The sequence below is a fragment of the Homarus americanus genome, unplaced genomic scaffold (assembly GCF_018991925.1).
Source record: "Homarus americanus isolate GMGI-L3 unplaced genomic scaffold, GMGI_Hamer_2.0 scaffold55640, whole genome shotgun sequence".
NCBI classification, from domain to species: Eukaryota; Metazoa; Arthropoda; class Malacostraca; order Decapoda; family Nephropidae; genus Homarus; species Homarus americanus.
In genome coordinates this window covers 4,982,978-5,004,346 of record NW_024713650.1, presented here as the reverse complement: position 1 = coordinate 5,004,346, position 21,369 = coordinate 4,982,978, and the positions used below count along the sequence as shown (strand labels likewise).

General features: G+C 42.0%; 1 protein-coding gene across 3 annotated transcripts in view; it reads left to right on the top strand.

Moving 5' to 3' along the window:
• Nucleotides 1-19,489, top strand: part of LOC121874052 — a 118,310-nt gene extending 98,821 nt beyond the window's left edge. For all 3 annotated transcript variants that reach the window (XM_042377942.1, XM_042377926.1, XM_042377931.1), the window contains exons 4-9: nucleotides 588-778; nucleotides 1,826-3,176; nucleotides 3,763-3,961; nucleotides 4,878-5,020; nucleotides 17,239-17,376; nucleotides 19,354-19,489. In XM_042377942.1, the coding sequence (XP_042233876.1) occupies nucleotides 588-778; nucleotides 1,826-3,176; nucleotides 3,763-3,961; nucleotides 4,878-5,020; nucleotides 17,239-17,346 (1,992 nt within the window). In that variant the 3' untranslated portion in view covers nucleotides 17,347-17,376; nucleotides 19,354-19,489. The remainder of the gene's footprint in view (nucleotides 1-587; nucleotides 779-1,825; nucleotides 3,177-3,762; nucleotides 3,962-4,877; nucleotides 5,021-17,238; nucleotides 17,377-19,353) is intronic.
• The last annotated feature ends 1,880 nt before the right edge of the window (nucleotides 19,490-21,369 follow it).

The following is a 21,369-nucleotide window of genomic DNA, read 5'->3' as shown; positions in this document are numbered from 1 at the left end:
GGTGTTGGTGTGACAGTTTCTGGTGTTGGTGTGACGGTTCTTGGTGTTGGTGTGACAGGTCATGGTGTTGGTGTGACAGGTCATGGTGTTGGTGTGACAGGTCATGGTGTTGGTGTGACCGGTCATGGTGTTGGTGTGACAGGTCCTGGTGTTGGTGTGACAGTTCCTGGTGTTAGTGTGACGGTTCTTGGTGTTGGTGTGACAGGTCCTGGTGTTGGTATAAATCCTCATTTGCAATTTAGTTTTATAAGTGAATCAAGTTTACACCTTCACCTAACGGACTAGAACAGTAAAGACAAGAGCAAGCCTACTGGCCATGAGTGTGTCGGGTAGCCATGAGTGTGTGGGGTGGTCATGAGTGTGTGGGGTGGCCATGAGTGTGTGGGGTGGCCATGAGTGTGTGGGGTGGTCATGCGTGTGTGGGGTGGCCGTGAGTGTGTCGGTGGTCCCTTATGTTACAAAATTTACTTATAAAATTAAAAAAATTTCACTTCTTCACTTTCCTTCTCCTCACCTCCCCCCTCCCATCTCACCTTCCTCCCCTCAAAGTACGTCACTTGCATTCTCCTTCACCTTCTTCACCTCAGACACGGTTCCTGGTGGAGGGGGAGCCAGGGATGGGCAAGACCTTGTTGGCCCTCAAGCTGGCCATCGACTGGGCCAATAAGAAGAATCTGCAGGAATTCAAGTTCGTGTTTCTCATCTTCCTGAGAGACTTTAAGGGCAGTCTTGAGCAATACGTCAAAGAGGAACTCCTACCATCACACTTCGAGGAAAAGTAAGTGTGCGTGCGTGTGTGTGCGTGTGTGTGTGTGTGTGTATAATGATAATAATAATAATAATAATTAACGGTTTAATGAAAAAGTTCCTCAACCAAAAGGTTGAAAATAAACTTTGGCCAGAAATGAGTTAATACATATAAAGACATGGGGTGGGTGGGTCGTTAAACAAAAGCTTTCAGTACTAAAAGGAGAAGGAACATGAATTGAACATACAAATTATAGTTTACAGTTGATGGCCCGGGCTGGTCTCTTGCCACGTTGTAGCAACTCATTATTATGTCGCAATGTCATGGAGACACCATGTCGCGTGGTGTGGTGGTTTCTCCTAGGCAGGTGTAATGCTGACCCACGGTCGTTCCCAGTGTGGACTGGTTAACGCTAAACCGCCTGGTCAGAAGATGGTCGGTTCCCAGGGGCCTGTTATATCTGGATATCTCATGACCTCACTGGTTTATGTGATCGTTAACTTGGTCATGCCTCTCGGCTGTTACTGTTTAGTGTTGATTACACTGGCCTAAACACTGTTCATCACTGATTCCACTCCTTTACGAAACAAAATTGTCACTTTTGGCGGGGTTTTGCTAATAACCGGTGGGGAGGAGAGGCTGAGGGGAGGGAATTGGGGAATGGACCTACAGGTTGGCCCAGGCAGCTTCTGGAGCAACGCCGAATAAGTCTTGACCCTTTGGTGGTGGTGATGCACGTGTGTTTGTTGGGTGGGGGACGGGGTAAGTTCAATTGGTGTGATCTTTACACCTTAGTAAAGTACAACTCGTGTTTGTCTTTTCCACGTTCCTCTGCCAGATTTAGGTTAAGTAAATGTCATAGTTGTACCTCTGTCAGTTCCGATGGCTTTGTAAATAGCAGGATAAATATATAATTGTTTTAGTATAATATTTCCGTCATTGCCACATACATATTGGCAGTGCCATAGTACAGAAAGACAATTTGGCATTACGCGGACATATTACAAGACATTGCTCGCCTACACACAAAGGAGGATTAAGTAGCATTAATCCATGGTCCCATAATTACTGTTTCAGGTTCAAGAAAGTGTGGGAGTACTGTAAGATGCACGAGGAGCAGGTTCTCTTCATCCTGGACGGGTACGATGAGCTGGAGAAGGCTGACGAAGGAGAGATCCAGAAGTTGTTGGGTAATAGAGACTTTCAGAATAGTAAAGTCGTGGTGACTGCGCGGCCAGACGTCCTCAAGACCATCGCTCAGAGGACCATAGTAAAGGGCTTCAACGAGGCACAGATGTTCGAGTTTATCACCAAGTACTTCAAGCTGGTCAACGAGGATGAGTGCGGGAGGAACCTCAAGAAAATCATTGAGAAGGACTACAAGTACCGGAAGCTGGCCAAGCGGCCACTCTTCTGTGTGTTGTTGTGTATGTTGTATGGGTCTGATGGCGTGGCCAAGCTTCCAGAGAAACTCTCAGATCTGATGTTTAAGATTATGCTGTGCCTCATAAAGTGGAACATCAAGAAAGTGGGTAATGTTGATGAGAACACTGAATCCTTCCCTCCGGAGTATGAGGAATTATTTCTCAGTTTTGGAAAGTTGTGCTTAGAAGCACTGAAGACAGAGAAGACGCGATTTAGTGCAAAACAAATTCAAGATATTGAGAACTCTGACAAGTTGCTTCACCTTGGTTTCTTATCCAACGACAGTGAAAACGGTGTTCTGGGTCACAAAAAGTTCTGGAAGCCAGTGCACAAGATCTTCCTGGAGTATTTAGCGGGGTTATACATTGCCAACCACATAGAGCGGTACAGGTCTAACTGTCGAGAGTGTCGAGAGTTCTCCAAGGTGTACCGCCACGAGCACGTCCTGAAGTTTGTGGTTGGTATTTTGGGCAAGAGAGCCCACCTGGCCCTCGTCGGTAAAAAGCGCCAGGCCTTCCTGCAGATGCGGGATCAAGAGCTACTGATGCTGCTGCGGGAGGCAGAGCCCACCTATGAAAACTGTCGAGCTGTGGCCAAGCTACTGGACCGTCGCAACGCCATTGTCCACACCAGCGAAATGGACTTTGAGGGCTGGAGCTTTATTATTGCTCAAAACTTTAAGAAACTCAAATCCTTAGAAATTGTCTGGCGCATCAAGAGCAATAATCCCGACCAGGAGAGCTCGTTCAATGAAGCTACTCCCGATCAGTACACCGCCTTCTTCAACGCGCTCAAATCCAACACCAGCATCAACAAAATCAGTATTAGAGCCACACAAGATGGGGAGCCGTTCTCTGACCAGAAGATCGAACTCTTCTTCTCTCACTTGCAGGCGATACTACCTAAGGTAAACCTGCGAGAGCTGGAGATCAAGGAACTTAAGATGAGCGTCTCTCATCACCTGAGGAAGGCCTTTGAAGGTGCTACCTGTCACATGGATAAGGTAAGGAAAGTTCGGAAGGGTGTGATTGCGCTCATGAAAAAGAATTCCATTTTGAGAGAAAAATATTTTACTATGCACGTGTTTACAGAACTATTTTACTATACACAAGTTTACTAGAATCTGACAAATCTCAGTTTTTATTCCAAAATATATATACAGAACCAACCATATTTGTTTATATATATAACTGCAGGTTAGGATTGGTTTATTACAAGTGTAAACTCAGTTTGATATGTACAGTATATATATATATATATATATATATATATATATATATATATATATATATATATATATATATATATATATATATATATATATATATATATATATATATGTATATATATATATATATATATATATATATATATATATATATATATATATATATATATATATATATATATATATATATATATATATATATATATATATATATATATATATACTGTATATATATAGGGAGAAGTACAGGTTTAAGCACTAGTGTCCAGCGTCCGTAAAGGGTTAAATAAAATAATCGTCTCTCTTCGGCTTTTCTAACACCCTTCTTCCTGGTGACTAAAGGCTCCCTCCTCTCCTGTAGAAGGCCCTGGAGGACCTGCAGATCCTGCGTCTGGACATGTACATGAGTGACGACGATTTAGAGGTACTGTGTAGGAGACTTACCCGCTGTGCCCCTAAACTGAAGGAATTACAACTTACTGGCCTCGTTCACGGACCTTCAGGGTTTGACAGCTTGGTCGAACTCCTGAAGAAGAACAGAAACCTCCACAAGCTTTGTCGTAAGTTCATCTCTCTCTCTCTATTTATAATAAGTGTCCTTTCTTTTATATATATATATATATATATATATATATATATATATATATATATATATATATATATATATATATATATATATATATATATATATATATATATATATATATATGATTTATTTTATGTAGATCCACAACGGAAACTCGGATAAGATAAATCTTGATAAAATCACACAGGAAAAAGGGAAACAATGGAGCACCTTAGCTTTCGTCTTTATTCATCCCATAGATTTGGAAAACAATTTAGAAGTGTATAAATCATCATGTGTCACAGAAAGACTTTTGGTTGAATCAAGTTTGATTGAGAAATTAATTCAATAAACCTTAGTGATGGTCAGTACACAACTGAGAATGTTACACAAATTAATTGTCAGTGGCCCAAGGATAAAAATGCTTTGGAAACATTTAAGGTAGATGTACGATAGACGATTAGTGGGTCTCATATATATTTACCTGACTTAACATGACTAGTTACGTCGCCCTTTCTTATAAGCTCCTCTTGTGTTTGCGGTGGTGGTTGGTGTGTGGATTAGTGGATGGCATGTGCTGTGTGGTTGGTGTGTGGATTAGTGGATGTCATGTGCTGTGTGGTTGGTGTGTGGATTAGTGGATGTCATGTTATTGTCCTAACCTCATGTTTAGTAAGGTCACCCTGTGTACTTAAGCCTCTCTGTCCTTGTAATTCAGTTGCATCTGAAAATGTCTTGAATAAAGACACATGTACTGTATGTGTGTGTGTGTGTGTATTCCGGCAACCAATTCCAGTTAACCTTTACATCTCAGAGTTGTAAAACACCAGTTTACTTTATAGTCTCATCAACCTTTGTAAAGTATCCAACACCACCAATATGAACCTCCTTAACACTGTTTCATCTTACAGTCTCTATGAGCAAGGCGCAGCTAATGCCTGGAGAAGGAGTATTTATGGGTAAAATGGACCTGACGCCCGCTGAGTTCCGGAAGGATATAAAGCAAATGACGAGAAAAGCTACACGGGAGAGTAAAGATGCCTTCAAGAAACAGGTAAGACGAAATATAGATAGATAGGAGGCAGTTTGTTTGTGTACCTCACTTCTGACGTTAAAGTAACCCATCCCAGGGTACTGCACACGCTTACCTCTTGATTTTTAGATCCATATACTGTATATATTGTGCATATGCTGTATGTTACTTTTTTTGCGAAATCGGTTATTTTGCAAAATTACTGGCATGCACATTGGTAATTTTGCGGAATAAATTGCAAACAGACAACCTAAACTAACTTAACCTTATGGTTTGGTTAAGTGAGAGGTTAAGTTAAGTTAAGTGAGAGGTTAGGTTTAGTTTGGTTTGGTTGTGTATCAATCTACACGAGCCATCCTAACCTAACCTAACTTAACCTCTCACTTAACCTAAGCATAAGGTTAGGTTAGTTTAGGTTGTCTCTTTGTAATTCATTTTGCAAAATAAAACGTAACATATATGCCGTATATACAGGGTGCTTCAGCAAAGAGTACAATAAATTGAAGGATGAAATCCTTGGATAATTCAAAACCACAATGTGTCTATGGTAAAATGTGAGATTCTGGATAGTTTCCATGTTACAATACATTTAAGATGTTGCATTAATGAGTGAATTTGAAACCCCCATAGGTTTTTATAATCCTTTATTTACAGATCTCTACAGTGTGACCCCTCTTTGTTACAACCTTAGGGAAATGTTCAAAGTTGCCCCCTTCTGCCTCAATACAGGCCTGTACACGTCGTCCCATTGATTGTCTGGCTTGTTCCAGAATGCCTGGACTATGTTTAATTTGCTCGCACCTGTCACGAACACACGGGCATATCCAGAATCTCTTATTTTACCATCGACACATTGTGGTTTAGAATTATCCAAGGATTTCATCCTTCAATTTATTGTACTTTTTGCTGAATCACCCTGCGTATATATATATATATATATATATATATATATATATATATATATATATATATATATATATATATATATATATATATATATATGTATGTATGTATGTATGTATGTATGTGAACAACAGAACATATGGGATTAATTCCAATAGAGACTGGCCTGACCCCCAAACTCCACTTTTTGACGACACACAACTATGTTGTAGTAAAAATTTTATCTTAACTTTATGATGGTATGAACAAACAAGTAATTTAGAAGAGGTTAGGTTAGGAAAAATAAAGGTTAAGTTAGGAAAAATAAAGGTTAGGTTAGGAAAACTAAAAGTTAGGTGTAACACTTACGTTAGTAGAAGACACACACTGCGCAACCTTACAGCGCAGCTTGCCCAGGCGGAGGGAGGAGGAGGGAGAGGTGAGAGCAGGCAGGCAGGCGGGTGGGGCATATCTAAAAATAGCGTCTCCAGCCGGACACTCTGCGCATATATGTGGAAAAAACCCGCGTTAAGTGAAAGTTCGGCTCTGGCGAGGCACCGCGTATACGTTTTGCATCACTTTCCGGATTTTAAATGTTTCATTGAGATCTACCCTATTGTGTCTTGTCTGAAAGTTGTTAAGTCCTAAGGCTCTGTGTTGCACTTTTTCTAGGGATGTTAGATCTTTCTGGAGGTAGGGTTTCCATGCCTGTTTACAGTAATCCAGACTGGAATGTACTTGAGATTTGTACATCTGATGGAGCATTTTACTAACTTCGTATTCAAAGGTGTGCTTTATAATTCCTAAATCTCGATTTGCGCCGCTTTCAGTGATTGATCTATCATTTGACAGAGTACCGCATCAGAGGCTTCCGAGAAAAATTAAGGCTCATGGTAACGAGGGGAAAGTCTTAAATTGGATAAAATCATGGCTCACCGATAGAACGCAGAGGGTCAGCGTAGATGGTGTTAAATCTGAGTGGGGCCGTGTAACCAGTGGGGTTCCCCAGGGGTCAGTACAAGGCCCACTCTTGTTCATAATCTACATAAACGATTTAGATACTGGGATCAGCAGTGACATAAGCAAGTTTGCTGATGACACCAAAATAGGGCGGCAAATTAATTCGGGCAGGATGCAAATGCATTACAGGAGGATCTAAATAAACTGCAGGGGTGGTCTGAAAAATGGCAAATAAAATTCAACACCAGCAAGTGCAGCGTACTTAATATTGGAAGAACAAATACTTATAATGTATACAGCCTTAACAACATCAACCTAGAGAAGTCGACTTGTGAAAGAGACCTAGGGGTACTTGTAAGCCCGGACCTACGGCCTGAAAACAGTGCGTTAATGTTCGAAATAAGGCAAACAGAGTATTGGGTTTTATATCTAGAAGTGTAAGTAACAAGAGTGCAGAGGTCTTATTGCAACTATATCTTGCGCTAGTTAGGCCGCACCTCGATTATGCGGTTCAGTTCTGGTGCCCTTATTATAGAATGGATATAAATTCACTAGAGTTGGTGCAGCGAAGAATGACAAAAATGATTCCGGGACTTAGAAACCTTCCATATCAGGATAGGTTAAAGAAACTTAACTTGCATTCCCTAGAAAGACGAAGAGTGCGGGGAGATATGATAGAAGTTCTTATAATATCCGAGCAGGATAGGACTCGTAGCAACGGATTCAAGTTGGATAAGTTTAGGTTTAGGAGGGAGATAGGAAGAAACTGGTTCACAAATAGGGTGGTGGACGAGTGGAACAAGCTTAGCAACTTTGTAGTAAGTGCGGGAACTCTGGAAAGTTTCAAAAGGAGGCTAGATAGATTCATGGATGATGGAGAGTGGTAGTAACTCTCGACAGGAGCTGCCATGCACAGGTCGACCGGCCTATTGCAGACTCCTTATTTTCTTATGTTCTTCTTATGTAACACCAAGATCTTTCTCCTTTTCTACAGTATCCAGGAAAGAGTTATTAACAGAATAGTTGTGCTTTTGCCAGTTTCGCGACCATTTGAAGAGCTCATTCAGGTCTTCCTGCATTGCTGCGAGATCGTCCTGACTTTTTTCCTTTCCCAAATCTTTGTATCGTCCGCAAACTTGACAATGTGGCACGATATTTTTCATCAATGTCGTTTATGTAGATCATAAACAAGGTGGTCCAAGGATAGAGCCTTGTGGTCCTCCGCTGAGAACCTTTTTCCATTCACAATGTACTCCATTTTGAGGGTTAATTACCACTACACTTCGCGGCTATAGGTATATTATTATAGTAACCTGTTGTCATAATTCTCACTTGTTTCTTACAATATTAACTTCGTGATTGAAATATTTATATGACGATTCAGCCGAAGGTGTCAGACATTTTCATATTAGGGCTACTGAAATCCTATTTTTCTTTCTTTCTCGGGGGTTCTGGGGAATAGTAAATAGTCAATCTAATTATTATTATTATTAGGTTAAAAAAAATTGTGATAGAGCATTTTTAACATAGTAACAAAGTGATAGGATTCAGTTTATCAATATAGATCTAGAGAATACTCGCACCAGCTATACCTGCAACAGGAAATTTTTAGTGGCCACCAAAAATTCTTGTATAACTACCAAACATCACAGGTTTCCCGGTCCCCAGTTTCCTCCTGTGCTAACACTGGATAGACCAACTGCTCGAACGGCTAGTAAACTGATAAAGTGGCGAAATTATAAAAAATTAATATAGATAAAACAAAAAAGCACCGCGGTAGTGATGCGCCAGCCTCTGATAGCCCAAGCAGAATATCATGCTTTTTTAATTCTATCAAGTAAACTTTCACTCCTCCTGTTGACCTACTGTTACTGATTACAGACCAAGCGTAAGCCTAAGCAAAGGACCCTCTTGGAAATAAGCAGCTGGCAGCTTTTTCGGTTATCCTTAGTCAAGTTGCCTTCCTGTTTACCATTGTTGTCTACCTGCACTGTCTCGGTACACAGGAAACTGTATACTCCCACGGTCTTTTTTTTTACGGGGAATGACCCACCCGGGCACAGGTCATTGACCCACAACAGGGCCTGGGGGAAAAAAACAAGAGTAAAAAGAAATGGAAAATAAAAAAGAAAAAGGTTATATTAATCTACACCACGAAGATGCCGAAAACCATCTTTTTAAAGTGAGACAGATTGCATGAGTATGGAAACACAGAAGAAGGCGGAGCATTCCACAGTTTGGCTGTGTGAGGAAAGGAGGAGGTACTATAACGGGCTATTATAGTGTGACCGACATCCACAGAGAAACTGTGGGCACCGCGGGCAAGACGTGTGTTACAAGCCCATGGCCTTGCCAAATCCACCGAACATTGCCCGCTAAAATACCTGTAAAAGAGAGAGTGAAGCAACATTGCGGCGAAGAGAAATGGAAGAAAGATTATCAACTAAAGGAGGAGAGTTAATAAGACGCAATGCCTTTGATTCCACCCTCTCTAACAGTTGGACAGAAGAGCCACCCCAGATATGAGAGCAGTACTCCAAGTTAGGACGAATGAATTCCTTATACACTTGAAGCAACTGCTCAAGATTGAAGTAGCTACGGCATCTGTACGGCATTCCCAGCTTTAGCAATGTTGTGGATGTGTGGCTTCCATGGCATATTAGAGGAAATGGCAGAATGATAGCGTCCTGAAATGTGATTGGTGGGAGATCATCTAATTTGGAAAGTGTAATTGGTAAATACTGAGTTTTATTACTATTGAATTTAACCAAGTTTCTACCTCCCCATTCGGAGATGCTGCACAGATCTTCATTGATAGATGTAATGATTTCAGCTCTAGAAACTGATCTACTTTCAGAGTTAGGGGGAAATGGAAAAATATGAAAAGAGTGAAGAGTAGAATCATCAGCGTAAGAATGGATAGAATTAGTCGTAGTGTGAAGTAAATCATTGATAAAAAGAAGGAAGAGAGTAGGTGAAAGAACAGAACCTTGTGGGACGCCACTACTGGTAAAGAAAGAGCAAGAGATCGATCCTTCGACAACAACTGTCATGGATCGATTCTCAAGGAAGCTAGAAATTAGAGAAAGTGGGGGGAGAGAAACCATAAGAGGGAAGTTTAGAAAGCAAAGACTTGTGCCATACCCTGTCAAATGCTTGGAGATGTCGAGGGCCACGACGAAAGTTTCCCCATAATCCCTAAGAGAGGATGACCAAAGATGGGCGCAGTAGGAGAGCAGATCACCAGTAGATCTCGCCTGGCGAAAGCCATACTGGTGATCCGACGAAAGAGAAAGGCGTTCAAGGTGACTGAGAAAGTGAGAGTTCAAGGTAGTTTCGAAAATCTTAGAGAGGGATAAAGTTAGGGTAATGGGGCGATAGTTAGAGGGATTAGAATGGTCACCCTTCTTCGGGATGGGCTGAACCAAGGCATGCTTCCAAGACGAAGGAAAAGTTTGGGTTTTGAGGCAGAGGTGAAAGAGGCGAGCAAGCACAGGGGCCAGAGCTTCAGTACACTCCCTCAGAACACGAGGGGGTATTCCGTCCGGTCCATGCGCCTTACTCACATCCAACCTGGATAACACACCGGCAACCCTACGAGTGGAGATTATAGGAAAATGCATAGGTTCAGTAGGAGGAGCAGGAGTAGGAGGGACTGAGTTGTAATCGTCTAAGGTGGAGTTAGAGGAGAAAAGGGTGCCAAAGAGATTGGCTTTGTCAGGGAGAGAGTTGGCTATAGAGTTATCAGGTCGGACGAGAGGAGGAAAAGGAGTGCAGAAGTTATTACAGATGTTTTTGGTTAAGGACCAGAAGGGTTTACTTGATGAAGAACTAATCAGGACAACGGTCTTTCTTTTTATAAAATTCCGTTTGGCCCTTCGAAGAATAGCCTTACAACGATTTCTAGAAGCAATGAAAGAGGAGAGGGTAATAGGAGGAGATAGTTTCATAGCTCGATATGCCCTATCTCTTACCCTGCATGCAAGAGAGCAGGAGCGATCAAACCATGATTGTAATGTGAAAGTTTTGGTAGAAGATGGGATAAATGCACTCATACCATCCTGTAAAACCCCAGCAATGCTGTCAGCACATACCGAGGCGTCCCGAGTGGAAAAGCAACATTCATCCCAAGGAAAGTCGGTGAAGAGTTCTCGCAAGGATTGCCAGCTTGCCCTCCGATAGTGTCATAGTTGACGTTTAGAGGGTGGTGGGGGAGGTGGTCGTGCCCAGTTTGATTTAATAGAAATAAGGTTGTGATCAGAAGACCCTAAGGGGGCAAAAATTGAGTATGAATAGTGTGAGGGGTTAGAGGTAAAACAAAGATCAAGAATGTTAGCAAGTTGATCGTGTCGATCAGGAACGCGTGTAGGGTGTTTGATTATTTGTTCCAGATCATTACGTAAGGAAAAAGAGAGTGCCTCAGCTCCACCTGGGTCATCCCTTGCAGAGCCAAGCTACTCTCTGTGATGTCCATTGAAATCCCCTAGGTAGAGGATCTCGGTGTTGGGGTGTGTGGATAGCAACGACTCGTGGCAAGAAGTGAGATATTCAGAGTTCTAAATAGTTGGTAGAGTTGGGAGAACAGTATAGGAAACAAAGGAAAATATTCAAAGTTGGTACAGATATTTTGAGCCAGATGACATCATAAAGGGAAGATTCAAGATCCGTGAGTCCAACTATAGGTGTACGTGTGTAGGAATAGGTGCATACACCTCCCTTAGAACGGAAAGAGGTATAATGGTTGTAGTTGGAGACTTGAAAAGGTTTGAGTGAAGCTGCTTTGGTCAGTTGAAGTTCAGATAATAATAAGTGGTCAGTGGAAAATTGGATCTCAGGCCGCGAATGTTGGAAAAATGAAGTGTGAAAAAAAGCCGATCCCCCAGCAAGCATCCGCGGTTGCGTCAGTTGAGGCTCCAGTAGCTTGATGATGATCAGGTTGGCCCTGGGGTCCACAACTTTTCCGACCAGTGGGACCCATCTGAGAAGGCCCCCTTCAATAGTATTGTCAACTGATATCATAGGAGAATAAAATAGAAAGTATAGAACAGATCAAGAGTGAGAAAGGTTATATTTGTGGTGTTGTCAATAGTAAGAGAAACAGTTGAGACCCAGCAATTGTGTGTAAATGAGGCAGAAAGTCAGATCAGCAACCTGGGACTTGGTCACAATTTTCGTGATGCCATATGGCAGCAGGGTCTACCATTAGACAACACATTATGCTTCCAATAACTTCTCAGGCGGCAGTACCTGCACCGTATACCTATATCGTCCATATGCATGCTGAACTGTGTAACTGCAGAGTTTATAAACATGGCTATCCAATTGTATGACAACTTTACTCTATTATTATTAGTAGTAGTAGTAGTAGTAGTAGTAGTCGTAGTAGTAGTATAATTAATATTAGTACCAGTGTCAATAGTAGTAGTTAATAGTGTTATCAGTACTATTGTTTTTTTTTTATAAACTGAATCGTTTTATCAACAATTATGAATTAGGTTAAGTTCCTCGTGAGTTTAACACTGAGGTCAGACACACGAGGTGGTACTCCAAGTGTGACCTTGACCCACGTCGTCTACCTTTACTGATGGTAGACCTAAGTGACACCAAAATTAGAACACTATTTCTTTTACCTTAACTTACCTGAGTTACCAAGGTCGAGAGTCAATTAGGCAAACAAAGACAGATAAATAGATAAGAGAGATAGACAGGTGAGTATTTTGGGTCTGATACACTGGTAGATGTATACACTGATAGATGTATACACTGGTAGATGTATACACTGGTAGATGTATACACTGGTAGATGTATACACTGGTAGATGTCTACACTGGTAGATGTATACACTGGTAGATGTCTACACTGGTAGATGTATACACTGGTAGATGTATACACTGGTAGATGTCTACACTGGTAGATGTATACACTGGTAGATGTCTACACTGGTAGATGTATACACTGGTAGATGTATGAACTTCTGTATACTGGTAGATGTATACACTGGTAGATCTTATACACTGGTAGATGTATACACTGGTAGATGTCTACACTGGTAGATGTATACACTGGTAGATGTATACACTGGTAGATGTCTACACTGGTAGATGTATACACTGGTAGATGTATACACTGGTAGATGCAGACTGGTAGATGTATACACTGGTAGACGTCTACACTGGTAGACGTCTACACTGGTAGATGTATACACTGGTAGACGTCTACACTGGTAGATGCATAGACTGGTAGATGTATACTCTGGTAGATGTATACACTGGTAGATGTATACACTGGTAGATGCAGACTGGTAGATGTATACACTGGTAGATGTATACACTGGTAGATGTATACACTGGTAGATGTATACACTGGTAGATGTATACACTGGTAGATGCAGACTGGTAGATGTATACACTGGTAGATGTATACACTGGTAGATGTATACACTGCTAGATGCATAGACTGGTAGATGTATACACTGGTAGATGTATACACTGGTAGATGTATACACTGGTAGATGTATACACTGGTAGATGTATACACTGGTAGATGATACACTGGTGGATGCTACACTGGTGGATGTATACACTGGTAGATGCAGACTGGTAGATGTATACACTGGTAGATGTATACACTGGTAGATGTATACACTGGTAGATGTATACACTGGTAGATGTATACACTGGTAGATGCAGACTGGTAGATGTATACTAGTAGATGTATACACTGGTAGTGTATACACTGGTAGATGTATACTGGTAGATGTATACACTGGGTAGATGTATACACTGGTAGATGTATACACTGGTAGATGTATACACTGGTAGATGCAGACTGGTAGATGTATACACTGGTAGATGTATACACTGGTAGATGTATACATTCAGAGGTAGATATACACTGGTAGATGTCTATACACTGGTAGATGCTACACTGGTAGATGTACACGACTGGTAGATGCGGGTACAGGTGTATACACTGGTAGATGCAGACTGGTAGTTACGATGTATACACTGGTAGATGCAGACTTGGTAGATGTATACACTGGTAGATGTATACACTGGTAGATGCAGACTGGTAGATGTATACACTGGTAGATGTATACACTGGTAGATGCAGACTGGTAGATGTATACACTGGTAGATGTATACACTGGTAGATCGCAGTAGATTACTGGTAGATGTATACACTGGTAGATACGAACTTGGTAGATGTATACACTGGTAGATGTATACACTGGTAGATGCAGACTGGTAGATGTATACACTGAAGGAATGTATACGCACTGGTAGATGTATACACTGGTAGATGTATACACTGGTAGATGTATGCATACACTGGTAGATGTATACACTGGTAGATGTATACACTGGTAGATGGCTTGGTAGATGTATACACTGGTAGATGTATACACTGGTAGATGTATACACTGGTAGATGTATACACTGGTAGATGTATACACTGGTAGATGTATACACTGGTAGATATACACTGGTAGATGTATACACTGGTAGATGTATACACTGGTAGATGTATACACTGGTAGATGTCACTGAACTATTAGGTATATACACTGGTAGATGTATAGACTGGTAGATGTCTACACTGGTAGATACGAGAACTGGTAGATGTATACACTGGTAGATGTATACACTGGTAGATGTATACCACACTGGTAGATGCATAGACTGGTAGATGTATACTGGTAGATGTCTACACTGGTAGTGTATACATGCTGGTAGATGTATACACTGGTAGATGTATACACTGGTAGATGCATAGACACAGTGAATGTCTACACTGGTAGATGTCTACACTGGTGGAATGTCTACTGGTAGATGCAGACTGGTAGATGTATACACTGGTAGATGTCTCACACTGGTAGATGTATACACTGGTAGATGTATACACTGGTAGATGTATACACTGGTAGATGCCATACACTGGTAGATGTATACACTGGTAGATGTATACACGGTAGATGTATACACTGGTAGATGTATACACTGGTAGATGTATACACTGGTAGATGTTACACCTGGAGATGTCTACAGTAGATGTATACACTGAGTATACACTGGTAGATGTATACACTGGTAGATGTATACACTGGTAGATGTATACACTGGTAGATGTATACTGGTAGATGTATACACTGGTAGATGTATACACTGGTAGATGTATACACTTAGATGTATACTCCGGTAGATGTATACACTGGTAGATGTATACACTGGTAGATATCTATACACTGGTAGATGTCTACACTGGTAGATGTCTACACTGGTGATCTACACTGGTAGATGTCTACACTGGTAGATGTCACTGGTAGATGCAGACTGGTAGATGTATACATGGTAGATGCAAACTGGTAGATGTATACACTGGTAGATGTATACACTGGTAGATGTATACACTGGTAGATGTATACACTGGTAGATGTCTACACTGGTAGATGTCTACACTGGTAGATGCTACACTGGTAGATGCAGACTGGTAGATTGTATACTGGTAGATGTTATACACTGGTAGATGTCTACACCTTTAGATGTCTACACTGGTAGATGTCTACACGGGTGGATGTTCTACATGGTAGATGTCTACACTGGTAGATGTATACACTGGTAGGTCATACCACGGTGGAGTATCTACAGGTAGATGTCTACACAGGTGAATGTATACACTGGTAGATGTCTGCACTGTGGTATCTGCAGGGATGCATGCATACTGGTAGATGTATACACTGGTAGATGTATACACTGGTAGGTATACACTGGTAGATGTATACACTGGTAGATGTATACACTGGTAGATGTATACACTGGTAGATGCATACACTGGTAGATGTATACACTGGTAGATGTATACACTGGGAGATGTATACACTGGTAGATGATACACTGGTAGATGTATACACTGGTAGATGTATACACTGGTAGATGTCTACACTGGTAGATGCATACACTGGTAGATGTATACACTGATAGGTAGCCTCACACTGGTAGATGCTACACTGGTAGATGTATACACTGGTAGATGTGTACACTGGTAGATGTTGTACACTGGTAGATCTATACACTGGTAGATGTACACTGGTAGATGTATACACTGGTAGATGTATACACTGGTAGATGCATACACGGTAGATGTCTACACTGGTAGATGTCTACACTGGTAGATGTCTACACTGGTAATTCATACGCTGGTAGATGTCTACACTGGTAGATGTTACACTGGTAGATGTCTACACTGGTAGATTCTAATACGCTGGTAGATGTCTACACTGGTAGATGTATACACAGTGAATGTCTACACTGGTGGATGTCTACACTGGTAGATGTCTACACTGGTAGATTCATACGCTGGTAGATGTCTACACTGGTAGATGTATACACAGTAGATGTATACATGGTAGATGTATACACTGGTAGATGTATACACTGGTAGATTGCTACACTGGTAGATGTCTACACTGGTAGATGTCTACACTGGTAGATGTCTACACTGGTAGATGTCTACACTGGTAGATGTCTACACTGGTAGATGTCTACACTGGTAGATTCGCCACACTGGTAGATGTCTACACTGGTAGATGTTACACTGGTAGATTATACGCTGGTAGATGTCTACACCGGTAGATGTCTACACCGGTGATGTTTACACCGGTAGATGTCTACACTGGTAGATGTCTACACTGGTAGATGTCTACACTGGTAGATGTCTACACTGGTAGATGTCTACACTGGTAGATGTCTACACTGGTAGATGTCTACACTGGTAGATGTCTACACTGGTAGATGTCTACACTGGTAGATGTCTACACTGGTAGATGTCTACACTGGTAGATTCATACACTGGTAGATGTCTACACTGGTAGATGTCTACACTGGTAGATGTCTACACTGGTAGATGTCTACACTGGTAGGTTCATACGCTGTGTAGATGTCTACACTGGTAGATGTCTACACTGGTAGGTCTATACGCCTCAGATGTCTACACTGGTAGATGTCTACACTGGTAGATTCATACACTGGTAGATGTACACTGGTAGATGTCTACACTGGTAATTATACGCTGGTAGATGTCTACACTGGTAGATTCATACGCTGGTAGATGTATACACTGGTAGATGTCTACACTGGTGGAATGTATACACTGGTAGATGTCTACACTGGTAGATGTCTACACTGGTAGATTCATATACTGGTAGATGTCTACACTGGTAGATGTCTACACTGGTAGATGTCTACACTGGTAGATTCATACACTGGTAGATGTCTACACTGGTAGATGTCTACACTGGTAGATGTCTACACTGGTAGATGTCTACACTGTATACTGGTAGATGAACAAGTAGATAGAGGTGACCGTGAAAATTATTGACCAGTGTGTGTACCTCGCAGGGGCCAGGCCTACCTGCCAGCACCCAGCCGCCACCATGGTTGACCCGACCAGAGAGCTCCAGTACTTGTTCCAGGACCACCTCCACACTGGCGCCCGCTACTCCTTGAAGGCCAGGGGGTACTACTACATTACTGCAGGTATGTGGCTCTCTCCTTCCTTCCTTTATCACTCCTTCCTTCCTTCCTTACTCCTTCCTTACTCCTTCCTTCCTTCCTTCCCCACTCCTTCCTTCCTTTCTTCCTCACTCCTTCCTTCCTTCATCACTCCTTCCTTCCTTCCTCCACTCCTTCTTTCCTCACTCCTTCCTTCCTTCCTTCCTTCCTTCCTTCCTTCCTTCGTACTCCTTCTTTCCTTGCTCCTTCCTTACTCCTTCCTTCCTTCATCTCCTTCCTTCCTTCATCCTCCTTCCTTCCTTCCTCACTCCTTCCTTCCTTCATCCTCCTTCCTTCCTTGCTTCCTTCCTTACTCCCTTCCTTCCTTCATCACTCCTTCCTTCCTTCCTCACTCCTTCCTTCCATCCTCCTCCTTCCTTCCTTCATCACTCCTTCCTTCCTTCATCCTCCTTCCTTCCTCCGTCCTCCTTCCTTCCTTCGTCACTCCTTCCTTCCTGCATCACTCCTTCCTTCCTTCCTCCTCCTTCCTTCCTCACTCCTCCTTCCTTCCCTCACTCCTTCCTTCCTTACTCCCTCCTTCTTCCTTCATCACTCATTCCTTCCTTCCTCACTCCTTCCTTCATCACTTTCCTTCCTTCCTTCCTCACTCCTTCCTTCCCTTCATCACTCCTTCTTCCTTCCTCACTCCTTCTTTCCTCACTCCTTCCTTCCTTCCTTCCTTCCTTCCTTCCTTCCTTCATCCTCCTTCCTTCCTTTGCTCCTTCCTTACTCCTTCCTTCCTTCATCCCTCCCTTCCTTCTTCCTCACTCCTTCCCTTCCATCCCCTCCTCCTTCCTTCCTCCTCCTCCTTCCTTCCTTCATCACTCCTTCCTTCCTTCATCCTCCTTCCTTCCTTCGTCATCCCTTTCCTTCCTCCTTCCTTCCCGCATCACTCTTCTTCCTTCCCTCACTCTTCCTTCCTCACTCCGTCCTTCCTTCCTCCCTCCTTCCTTCCTTACTCCCTCCTTCCTTCCTTCATCACTCATTCCTTCCTTCCCTCCATCCTTTCTTCCTTCCTTCCCCACTCATTTCTTCCTTTCCTTCCTTACTCCTTCCTTCCTCTCCTTCCTTCCTTCCTTCCTTCATCCTCCTTCCTTCCTCCCCCTTCTTTCCTTACTTTCTTTCACTCCCACTCCTTCCTTCCTTCCCTCCTCCTTCCTTCCCTTACTCCTTCCTTCTTCCTCACTCCTTCCTTCCTTCATCAGCTCCTTCCTTCCTCACTCATTCCTTTCCCTTCACTCCTTCCTTCCCTCTCTCCTCCTTCCTTCCCTCCTTCCTCACTCCATCCTTTTCCTCCCTCCTTCCTTCCTTCTCCTTTCCTTTTTCTGCTCACTCCTGCTTCATCACTCCTTCCTTCCTCACTCACTCCTTCCTTCCTCACTCCTTCCTTCCCTTACTCCTTCCTTCCTTACTCACTCCTTCCTTCCTCACTCACTCCTTCCTTCCTCACTCCTTCCTCCTCCTCACTCCTTCCTTCCTCCACTCCTTCCCTCCTCCTCTTCCCCTCCCTCCCTCCCACCCTCCCGTCCCTCCTCTCTCTAACTTCCTTCTCTCTCTATCGATAAAGAAAGTCGACCTCAACTCCCCTCTCCAATACTTTCTCCAGGTCCCCTAACTCAACCTAACCTAACCTAACCCTAACCTAATATAACTAACCCTAACCTAATATCTCCTAACCCCTCTAGGTAGTTTATGCCATTTAACCACCTGGAAAAAATAAACTGTGGTACCTAATCATCAGGTGGTTCTAGTCCATATCCTCGCGTTTTTGTTTGTTTACTTCAATTATAGAAGGAAAGAGCAACTTATAACTAGAAACGTAAACATCATTTCAATTCATCTTTAAATCCTCAGGTTCCCCTAGTTAACACTACTTCAGTTCCTGCTTAAATCCTGGCCCCCCTCCCCTATAAAACACCATGTCAATTCTTCCTTAAATCCCCAGGTTTTCCCCCCCTACAGAGTGCAAGACCCACCTGCCACTGCCTCTATGCATCAATGGGCAACATCAGTCTATGTTTCACAAGCTCTTCTCAGCGTTACCAGAGACCAGCGTGCAGAACTTGTCCCTGGATGACCCGTGTTTGTATCTGAGCACAACCGACCTGGTCTGTCTCGGTGATGCCATCCGTAAGGCCAAGCACCTCACTACCCTCAAGCTTCTCCGTCTGAAGAAGGTGGGTACTCCTCTCTCTCTAGTGGTGTCGTGTATTTGCATGACGTTCAACATAAAACACTAATCAATTTCTGTCAATTACTTTCCCTCCCTCCTTCCTCCCTTCCTCGACTGAATAATTTCCGTTATACATTTATACACCGCCAGTTGAAGGAATAAGTACTATATACATGAAGACTTGATAGAGCCACAACTACTTAGAATATAGAAAACTGATCTAGACAGTCAATGCATCTGTTGCTTAGATAGACGATAAACTTAAATAACACTGGGCTGCATTTGAAAAAAAAACTGAGGTGCGGGGTTTCTTAGCTGATTCTTTATGTATTTTGCGTGCTGATTCCAAAAATGCCATTCATTTTGCCCAATCAGGTCAGATTTTTATGCTATGGGAATTAGGAAAAAATCGAAATTCTTAAATATGATGTCAAAATTTTTATGCAAAATATATCATAAGAAATGTAACCACAACACATAGGACCAAAATATGTCAACTACATAGATGCCTTTTACAGTTAGACATGCATAAATGGCTGTCGCAGAAAATTCTTTTGGTGGTTGGTGTCTGGGGCGTCGTTTCGGACACCAACAGTAGTCGGCGAGCATGTTGATATCCGGCGACCCTGGTACCGCTCCTCCATTACACGGATATCTTGATGGAAGCGTTCTCCTTGTTCCTCACTCACATCACCACAGTTCTCTGGAAAGTAGTCAAGTGGGGCTGAGGTACATCTTGATGGACATGCGTGCACCAAGAACTTTGTAGCTCAGAAGTAGGTCCTCAACAACTCGTTCATACTCTGGACTTCTGTAGTTGCCAAGAAAATTGGAGATAATAGACTTAAAGGCATGCCAGGCTTTCTTCTCATTTACATCCATGCTGCAATCAAGAACTATTATAATAGTTCTTCATTTTCCTCCTGAAGATTTTTGTTCCTTTAGGTATTATTATTATTATTATTATTATTATTATTATTATTATTATTATTATTATTATTATTATTATTATTATTATTATTATTATTATTATTATTATTAATTTATGTAGTAACAGTAATAGTACTAATACCATATTATTCGTAGTAACAGCAGTAGTAGTAATAGTTATATACAGTATAGAGGCAGAAGGGTGGGTTAAAGAGGCCTTCTCAAAAATTGCTTGGTGATGCGGCCAGGCAGTTTGGCAACAAGATGTGTCCTGAAAAAATGACCTCGGCGGTAAGATGTCTCAGAGGGCCTCAGATGGGATGCTGCCAATAAACAGAGACCATGAAGCTTCTGAAGGAGAAACACCCTCCTGCAAGCGAAGGGAAGGCATCAGGTTCAGGGCCGTAACCAGCCTTGATGGTGACCAGGGCAACGGCTGAATGAAGCGCCCTCCCATTGTGGCTCCCCACCACCACTATCCCTACAACTCCACTTCCACCGCAAATAATTATATCAACAAAATTTTAATTCCTTTAAAATGTAGCATTAATGTAAATAAGGGATTGCTAAGACACTGATGATGATGTATAATTTAATGGTTGTATCAAGATTTGAACAAATTAACTTCAAGAACTGGAATAATTATATAAAAGTAGTCACCAATTTGCTGCTCAAAACACACACAGTCTACTGTACCTTCAGTTCAGAAAATACCATAACCCAGTGGATTGATTAATTTTTCATTATAAAATTTTTTCACTCCAAGTAAACAGATTCAATAATAATCTTGGACAATTCTGATGACAGATTGGCGGGTTGCCAGTCACCACCAAAATAATGTTATGTTGACACTTGAAAAGTATAAATATATTTAA